Genomic DNA, 10394 nt, shown 5'->3' with positions numbered 1-10394 from the left:
GCCATTAATCCTACAAAAACTTCACAGAGGTGGCAGCCGCCTGACAAAGGGAGCCGTCTGGGGGAGGGAGAGTGATGACACGCGGGGATCCGACCTCACAAATCTTCTTTTCATGGGGACACCTCCATTGTGGGCTCACAATTAGCTGGCAAACTGATTAATGGGCAGATTTATGGGCTGCGGATTCAATGCCGGGCGCCTGAAAGTGGGAGACGGGCCGCCAAATAGAAAGGGGGAAACGGGCCGCCTGATAGAAAGGGGGAGACAGCCCGTGGGATAGAAAGGGGGAGATGGGGCGCCGGATAGAAAGGAGGAGACAGGGGGCCTGATAGAAAGGGGGAGACGGGCCGCCGGATAGAAAGGGGTGACGGGCCGCAGGATAGAAAGTGGGGTCAGGCCGCCCAGATAGAAAGAGGGAGATGGGCTGTGGGATAGAAAGGGGAGACGGGCAGCCGGATAAAAATTTGGGAGACGGGTCACCGGATAGAAAGGGGAGACAGGCCGCCCGGATAGAAAGGGCAGACGGGCCACCGCAAAGAAAGGCAAGACGGGCCGTCTGGATAGAAACAGGGAGACGGGCCGCCAGATAGAAAGCGGGAGATGGGCCGTGGGATAGAAAAGGGAGACAGGCTGCTGGATAGAAAAGGGAGACGGGCTGCCGGATAGAAAGGGGAGACGGGCCGCCGGATAGAAACGGGGAGACGGGCCGCCGGATAAAAAGTGGGAGATGGGTTGTGGGATAGAAAGGGGAGACGGGCCGCCAGATAGAAAGGGGCAGAAGGCCTGCCGGATAGAAAGGGGGAGAAGGGCCGCCGGATAGAAAGGGGGAGAAGGGCCGCCGGATAGAAAGAGGAGATGGGCCACCAGATAGAAACGGGGAGACGGGCCGACGGATAAAAAGTGGGAGATGGGCCGTGGGATAATAAGAGAGGACGGGCCGCCAGATAGAAAGGGAGAGACGGGCCGCCGGATAGAAAGGGGAGACGGGCCACCAGATAGAAACGGGGTGACGGGCCGCCGGATAGAAAGGGGGAGATGGGCCGCCAGATAGAAAGGGGAGACGGGACGCCGGACAGAAAGCGGGAGATGGGTCACCCAATTATAGGAAATAGGATGCCCATTCTGATTTATATTTTGCAGCTTTGCACTGGAAGATGAATATTTGTAGCAGAACATTTGTACATTGCCATTCTTTTTAATGGGATCCCTGATGCCCCTTCACTGCTGCCCACCACATAGAACATGAACATAGCCCCCTCCTATTGTGTGATACTTCCCCCAGCTCCTAGATTGTAAGCTCTTCTGGTCAGGGTCCTCTCCTCCTCCTCTATCACTGTCTGTATATGTCTGTCATTAGCAACCCCTATTTAATATACAGCGCTGCGTAATATGTTGGCCATATATAAATCCTGTTTATTAATAATAATAATAGTAATAATAATATACTACATTATAAAAATCCAGGCACAAGCTTTAGAACATTGCCACGCTGCTACCACAGAAAATAGGGGAACTCTGCCCAATGCAAAACGATAAAACAAAGTAAGATTTGCTGTGTATTGAGGTCGCATGGCGCGGCTCTGCGCAGGAGGCGTTTGGGATATCACTGGGGTATCAGGACGCAAATTACTGCCCCCCCCCTCCTCGGATCTCCTCGTCATTTATAACAATTAGCTGAGGGTCGAGTAAAAGCAGTTTTGGTGAGGGGAGCCATCGCTCAGCCTGGTTAATGCTGCTGTCCGGCTGACGGATGGAGGGGACGGTAATTGGCTGGACGAGCAGAGACCGGAACTGCTGTTCACATTCATTAAGCTGCGACAGGTGCATTAATTACCCCGGGCATGTGGGAGGGGGGAGACAACAAGATAGCTGTGGCAGGAAAGAAGGGAGCTGGGGAATTACTATTATTATCCAGTATTTGTATAGCTCCAACATATTACGCAGTGCTGTACAAAGTCCATGGTCATGTGACTAGCTGTCCCTTAAGCTCACAATCTAATGTCCCTACCATAGTCCTATGTCATTATATTATACATCAGGATCCGCCGGTCACTAAATATCAGTTTTGAACCCCATGACCCCTAACACTTCCCAGACTGGAAGGTGGCCCCGATCCTCGCCCATCCTACGTACTAACATTCTGTCCTTCCACCCACCAGCCTAAGACAGAACTGGACCCCTGACAAGCCATGATTAATGATAGCCGGGTCAGGGGTCACGGGGGGGGCTGCTGACCTCTCCCTCCATAGGGGCTCCTGTTGGGCCCCTGGTGCTCCTGGGGGCCCTGCTCTCCTTTCATGTGCCTCTTGGAAAGTTATAAAGTTATCTTGCATGAATCCAGTAGCTCTGTGTCTGTGATTTATTGAGCTATTTCAGCAAGTCATTAGCAGAGAGGTCAGAAGAAATGTAATACAAGAGTGGGAGGACAGAATTTCACATTTCCCCATTAAAACTGCAATAACATGCTGATGTTTAATTAGGAACACAAGGCGCAGGACGCAGCTGGATCGACTAACACCGCCGCCGCCGCCGAGCGGGCGATATTTATTCACAGAGGAAAGAGTTCACTTTATATTTTACTATGAATGAATATCAGGGGAAATACATCCAATCATCAGCCAATCAGCAACCTCATACATCGACCATGTGACCTATACAGTGTACAAGGGGAAAACATCTATGATATAAAGGAATGTAATGTGAATGACAATCAGAAGTCGGGGTATAAATGTTTTCACCCAAATTTCTGATATATCCAATCAAAATAATGAGTGAATCTTGGGTGTAATTATAAGTTAGTGTGTGCACAATATTACGCAATGCTCAACATAGGGGAACCCTTGGAATAACATTCAGGTCTTAGGGCCCCCTTCTATAATTCCTATACCCACAGATCACAGTATATTAGTGTGGTGGTCAGTGGGACGAATTCCTCTTACACTGCTGGCCAGTGGGAAGAATGTCACCTTTACAGGACATTGGGGTCACCCAAACTGACTTGAGAGGTGCAGCCTGCTCAGGCAACCCCCAGCAACGTCTGGAGGAACCCCGGTTGCGCAGGTTGGGAGACTTTCTATGGTAGTTAGTTCTCAGCTGAGCGTTGGTGTTTATGCCAATCAGAGAAGCCGTAGGAGGAGAGCCGTGCTGGAACCCCCCCATAATATGTCTTGGCATGACCTCCCATAGACATGAATGCTGGGTTTGCCCTGTTCATGCCAAGCTGCTGGGTGGGGAAAGTAACAACCCCCCCCCATGTCTTCCTTAGGGCCACCCAGGCGTTCATATTTATGTTATGGTGGGGGAAGAAGAACAGAGGTGCAGATAACTCCGGGGGGTGACATGGCCAATCCTCGCACAATCACACATGGGCCTGGCAATGCCACTTCTAGCCCGAGCATTCATGGTTATACTTTGCCAAGTATTATACTTATAGTCCTATAAATGGGTACGCTGGGCTTCATGTCTATGCCAAGAGGATGGCAGTGCCAGGATTTATTCTCCGTCTATTCCGCCGTCACACAACAGGAAGGCTGGGCTTAGCAGAGTGTTCATGTTATGGAGGCAACCATACAAGGTGCCAGGTGCCCGGCCTGCCCTCCCATAGACATGAATGCTGGGTTCACCTGGGAGTAGGGAAGGAGAGCGGTGAATGTTCTCTGTGACCCATTGTCAGCAATGCTTGGCTCATGCATGGAAGGTGCCGACATATCGGGGTTCCACCGATAGAACCCCCTGTCTATCAGCCCCCCAATCCCGGGCTCAGGACAACGTGGCAGCGTGATCTGCGCACCATCTGTTCTCCTCTGCCAGACATACACAAGACACGTCTGTTGTTATACAGCACCCTCGGGGCCCCAGGAATGTATCACCGAGGTGCTGCCTGAAATCATAGGAAGAGCCAAACATTTCTCCATGTGATGGTCAGACAACAGAGCTTCTTCTCATCCCCCCCCCCCTGCACTCACTACAATTAGATGCTTCTTGCAGCATTTTTACAGCCGCCACCTTCCAGGAACTCCGACAGGAAACCAGGCCTGACCATCAAATGCTCCTATCACTGGCGGGAATGGTTAACGCTTTCACCGCCTAATATAGAGACATTTATCCCACTGTACACCCAGAGCCGCTGACACTGTCTCTCTGCATATTGCACACAGAGGTGGTGGAGGGCCTCTTTATGGTTTGGGGGGGGGTGTTATTTCCCCTCCCCCCGTTTTATGGGGCATGAAGTAAGGACATGCTGACCCATATGAAGTTTCCTGTTAGGACAAGGGCTTAGTGTTCTGTCATCTGCTGCCTCCTCATAACATTGTTACAGAAATATGTGGTATTCCCCTGTGCTAGCACTGCTTCCACCTCATCCAGTGTGAGCTCTGCTGTATACAGGAAGCTGATACCAGATTGTGTTCAGGATACAACTTAGATCTCTCCTGATGTTTCCAGAATTGTGGGGAGCGCAGCCCAACCCCCCCTCTATATATGCCAGGTGAGGTGTTCACCTGTACACCAACTCCACCCCCTCACTGTGTTCTCTCCATTGGGGACACCTCGCTGTATCCCTGAGCGGCGGTGGTTGCAGGCAGCGCTCCCATTTTTTGTTAATTAGCAGCACATTAACCTCTGGCCGGCTTTATGCTGTTATCGAGCTTGATGCTCATTAATCCAGACACAGGGACGTGCGGTGAATGGGCTCCGCGCCTCGCATACATCCAAGGAAGTTTTTAATTGTTCCAGGCAGAGAGGAGGGAAAAGGTGGGGGGTCACAGGTTAAAGCATTTATTGAATTCTCTATGCTCCTCATTATTCACCTGCAGATAGTTACAAAAAGCTGCAAATGAATTCCCATCAATACATAGAATGCTCCATCCCTGCACTGTATAGAAGGATGACCTATTATTTGCTGTCCCATATTTTCATTATCTGGAATTGCAGACAGATTGCAGACAGGATACTTGTTACACAGCTGCTGGGATAAAATCAATATGAAGGTTGTTGTCTTTATTCGGTCAGCCCAGCAATGGCTGAAACTTTTATTTTTAGAAGGTTGGAACCCCTGTCAAGTTGTACTGCTATTGGTAGGATTCACCCCACCTAATCCCAGGTGAAAAGGAAATTCCCCTAAATAGGGAAAAAAATAAAAAATGACTGTATCAAAATTACAAAGATGGCAAAATGTGTCTTGTAACCTGATACAGCTGGTAATGGCCAATCAAGTGACAAGATTATCTCAGCATGCTCCGCCCCCAACTCCGCATAGGTAGAACCATTCACACCCATGCAGAGCAAGCCGGTCTTGTGCCAGCATGCTCCGCCCCCTACTCTGCAGAGGTTCAACCATTCACATCCACACAGAGCAGCCAATCCCGGAGTTGGATGGCAGTCTGATGCCCAATCAGATGACAATCTTGTGTCAGTGTGCCTCACCCCCTACTCTCCATAGGTTCAACCATTCACATCCATGAAGGGCAGCCAATTGTATTGTTGGATGGCAATTTGATGGCCAATCAGATGACAGTCTTGTGCCAGCATTCTCCACCCACTACTCTGGATAGGTTGAGCCATTCACATCCACACAGAGCAGCCAATCACGGTGCTGGATGGCAGTCTGATGGCCAATAGGATAACATTCTTATGTCTGGCTGCTCCGCCCCCTACTCAGCACAGGTTGTGCCATTCACATCCACACAGAGCAGCCAATCACGGTGCTGGATGTCACTCTATACATTTCTGTAGACTTGGATTGGCTTTAAATGAGAAATAAATCAATCATGGAGAAAAGGTAATTCACATTATCCCATCCAGCGTGAAAATTGGGTGAATTTTGGATAAAGCTAAGCAAATACATTAAGAGAAAGTCAACAGGAGGAATAATATGAGACATTCACACAGAATTCACCGTCCATGGATGGGGACAAAACACCGTGAAAGATTCACACCTAAATCCAGTCATATATATCGGCCCAAATCAGAACCACACCTAGATCCAGTCATATATATTGGGCCTCATCAGAACCACACCTAGATCCAGTCACATATACCGGGCCTCATCAGAACCACAGCTAGGTCCAGTCACATATACTGGGCCTCATCAGAACCACATCTAGATCTGGTCACATATACCGGGCCTCATCAGAACCACATCTAGATCTGGTCACATATATTGGGCCTCATCAGAACCACAGCTAGGTCCAGTCACATATATTGGGCCTCATCAGAACCACACCTAGATCCAGTCACATATACTGGGCCTCATCAGAACCACATCTAGATCTGGTCACATATACCGGGCCTCATCAGAACCACACCTAGATCCAGTCACATATAGCGGGCCACATAAGAACCACACCTGAATTCGGTCACATATATACCGAGCCACATCAGAACCACACCCAGATCCTGTCTCATATACCGGGCCACATAAGAACCACACCTAGATACGGTCACAAATACCGGGCCCCATCAGAACCACACCTAGATACGGTCACAAATACCGGGCCCCATCAGAACCACACACCGATCTGGTCACATATACCAGGCCTCATCAGAACCACAGCTAGATCCGATCACATATACCGGGCATCATTAGAAACCACACCTGGATCCGGTCATCTCTTGGGCCTCTTCAGAAGTGCTTGTATATTAATTTTGTGTGAATGAAGCAACATTCACCCAATAACTATTTATTACTCATTGGGAATAAATTAGCCAATCAAATGTATGTAACAGCTGCTGTTGGGTGAATGTTGCAAAGTTGAATCTTGGTGTTACGTGAAAATTGAGTGTATGTGCCTGGGATCAGTTGAAGATCAGATGAAGTTCGCTAAATATTTGGAAGTTGAAGTGAACGTTCTTGAAAAGCAGTGAATGTTCTTTCAAGTTCAGCAATCCTTATTTATGGTCAATCTGACCCCATAAAAGTCAATGGGAGGTGAATCTGACCCACATTCACATTGTATGTGTTTTTTTATTTAGAAGAGTGAATGTTCTGATAAAAACCTGATGGAATTTTACCATGAACTTTGTGGTTTTGCTGGATCGTTAGGTTCACCAAACTTTAAAGAATATTCACCAACCTCCAGAGAACATTCACCCAACTCTTATCAAACAAAACCTGGCCACGCCCGCCTACAATATAATATTGGTGACCCCAGACCTTTCAGTGCTGATAATTTCCCCCTGCAGATTCCTCATTCACCCTCGGTTACCCCGATCTGAGTGAATGTCTCTGAAAGGCGATCCACACTCCGGGGCTCCGGCTGCGCTGTCATTCACCCGCCACACGGATCTTATATGTTAAATAAAAAAAGGCCGAGGGGTCCCCGGTGACACCTCCGAATGACGGTAACCCGACCCATTCATTTCCTCTCTGCGGGGCCCAGACATGGATAATTCACACAGCATTCACCTCCTTCTGGATGAACGGGCTTATTGTCTGGGTGTAATGGAGATTATCATCAGGGGCAACTTCCAGCGGGGCCCAGGCACACAGGTCAGGGTGAGATTTGGGGTTTGGGGCAATGTTGTGGTATACAAAGTAATTTTTACCCAATAATCCTGGCAGCCGGCAAGTCTTTGTGTGGGGGGGTCACAGGGGGAATAATATTGGGGGAATATTGGGTGCAGCCAGCGCTGTGTACACAGTGACGCCCCCCCCGGGGTAAAACCCACCCCCCGGGGTAATACCCACCCACATGTAGAGGGGAGAACGCAATGTCATCAAGAAAAGGGACAAAACAACCACACCCGCTGCAAGCCTGATTTCAGCTTTCATATCAGTGTGATTCTGTATTGATTTGTGACCCCATCGGGAGCCAAATCCCTAGAAATACCCCCTCCCCCTTCATGTCATATCAGTCATGTGATCATTCCTTATTATGGAGAGTACTGACCCCAACACCCCTGCCACACAGCGCAGCCACATCGCTGACCTCAGCTTTCTCCTTCAGCGTTCATCATCCTCCCCCCATACCCATCCTCCTCATCCTCAGCCTCAACCCCATTCTTATCATCATTCCCATCCTAATCAACATCCCCGTCATTCTCATCCTCCCCATTATCATCATTAACCCCATCCCTATCCTCATCATCCTAATCCTCATCCTAATGATCATCCATCATCCCCATCATCCTCATCCTCCCCATTATCATCATTAACCCCATTCCCATCATCCTAATCCTCATCCTAATGATCATGCCCATCATCCTCATTCCCACCATCATCCCCATCCTAATCAACATCCTCGTCATCATCAACCTCCCCATTCTTATTAACCTTCCCATCCCCATCATTAACCCCATCAACCCCATCCTCATCCCCATTATCATCATCTTCTCCATCCTAATCCTTATCATCCCCATCCTCTCCATTCCTATCCCCATCATCCCCATCCTCCTCCTGACGGATCAGCGGGTGGTCACTCACCTCTCTTCTGCATGAAGCTGAACAGGTCATCCAGGAATTCCTTCCTCTTGGGGTCTTCGTCCAGCTCGTACAGCTGCGGAGAGAATCAGAGATTTGGCATTACACATTGGTCAGCGCAGGAATAATTACCCTCCATTACCCCACACAGAACCCCCAAGAGGGCAAAACACGGGGTGCAGGCAGTGAGCACTAATCGCCGCGCTGCAAACCAGAATGGGGGGCATATGGAAAGTTAAAGGGCCCCTCCACCCATGACTGATGTCAGTAGTGTATATCTATGGGGGGTGCACACGTGTCATGTGACCTTGCTGCCCCCATCTTAATATTCATTATAAATCATGGGAATGAAGAATGGGCGGAGACAGGCCAAGGTGGGCGGAGCCTGGGAGGGATTTTTGCTGCAGTCCCCCATGATCACATGATCTGGGGGCTAATATAAGTACAGGTGTCAGGTAGTCGTATTAGCAGGATTTGTCTATGGAAATATAACCGAGGAGACTCTGGCAACGTCACACATGAGCCCGGCCCCTGGCGTATGCGCGGCGGGGGCAGTGAATCGTTAATCCATAGTTACCGTACATGTAATGTATGGGGGGGTCCCACTGACAGCTGGGGTAATGGAATGCACACAGGAAACATTTCTCATTTATTGCTATTAACACTGCAAGGAATTCCATTATCAGCCCATTAAATATACAGGAGGAGAATTAATGCCGCATCACACGGCGGGACACTGGCGGGATGGGGGAGGGGAGCGTATTTCACGGGAAACACCAGAACAGAGTGAGGGTCATGTGATCATCTAACAGGATCAGCACACGCTCTATAAGGAAACAGCAGTCTTTCTACAGAGGTCTGACAATCTGCAGAGTGACCGCTGGTTCCTCACTGAGGGCAATTCTCCTTCTCTGCTGCATGCATTGATCACTGAAGAAGGAGGAGACTGAGGAAATGCTTATTACTACCTGCAGCCTAGGAAAAGTCACTGATAAAATGTAAGACCCAATCACAGGGACAGCCCAGCACGGTGGGTCGTGCCCTCTCACCACTTGTCGGAATTATTGTGTCACCGGCTACACGTTGGACGGCTCTGTGGTATCCAGGCCACCGGCTGTGATAATGAGGCAATGGAGGGCTCAGTACAGAGACGCAGCGCAGAGTACGCTAATTATTGCCACGTTCGGCGCCCCCACCCGCTGTGAGCACTTCCTGCAGCTAATGATGTTAAATAACCAAGCTAAGGCTGGCAGAATGGCAATTGTTAGGTGAGAGGGCCAACCAACACACCATGTATGGGGGGGGGGCATTAGAGTGTCAGCTCCTCTGTACAGAGACTGAATACCTGGAAATATGAGCTCCTCGGGGGCCGGACCAGGACTGTGCTCATCCCACAGTGCTGTGCTCATGTTAGCTTCCCAGAGGCTGGCAGCGGGGAACTAAGCGTAGGGCCGGCATGACTGGGTGTAAGGCCAATAAGGGGGGGGGGGTTTAATGAGTGAGAGGAGGGGTTAGGTATGGGGTCCGGTCGGAGGTGGGAGGTAAATAGGAAGCGTTAATTTAGGGGAGGACCGGAAGTTAGAGAAAAATTTCTGTTGATGGGGTTAAGTGTTGGTTATAAGGGGAGCGGTTGAAGTCTGGGGGAAGGTAAGAGGTCCAAGCTACCCAGGTCATGTATGATTGTGTTCTGTTCCTATGGAGGAGCCACACATGACCCCACATATACTGTGGCGTTGTACAACTGGTACACTGGAGCCGGCACTGATCTGATCTGCGTCTCCTGCTATATCGGGAACATAGGCCGTGAGGTTGAATAAACAGGAGCAGGGGCAGAGGGGCCGCAGATGGCTCCTGGATTCCATTGATTTGAATGCAGTCAAATTGGAGGAGCGGCCACTCCGCAGCGACTAATTACTCAGCATTTGCAAATCAAATCTCGGTGCCGAACATCATCGAAGACGTGTCTGCGGGTGGC

At 49.6% G+C, this 10394-nt stretch overlaps 1 protein-coding gene across 1 annotated transcript in view; it reads right to left on the bottom strand.

Annotated features, from left to right (window-relative positions):
- Positions 1 to 10394, bottom strand: part of ARID3C (AT-rich interaction domain 3C) — an 80957-nt gene that overhangs the window by 9859 nt on the left and 60704 nt on the right. Inside the window, exon 3 of the mRNA XM_072413989.1 lies at positions 8423 to 8495. Coding sequence (XP_072270090.1) covers positions 8423 to 8495 — 73 coding nt within the window. The remainder of the gene's footprint in view (positions 1 to 8422; positions 8496 to 10394) is intronic.

This window comes from Pyxicephalus adspersus, chromosome 6 (assembly GCF_032062135.1).
Source record: "Pyxicephalus adspersus chromosome 6, UCB_Pads_2.0, whole genome shotgun sequence".
NCBI classification, from domain to species: Eukaryota; Metazoa; Chordata; class Amphibia; order Anura; family Pyxicephalidae; genus Pyxicephalus; species Pyxicephalus adspersus.
The sequence above is the reverse complement of the archived record's forward strand: the minus strand, read 5'-3'. Positions and strand labels throughout refer to the sequence as shown.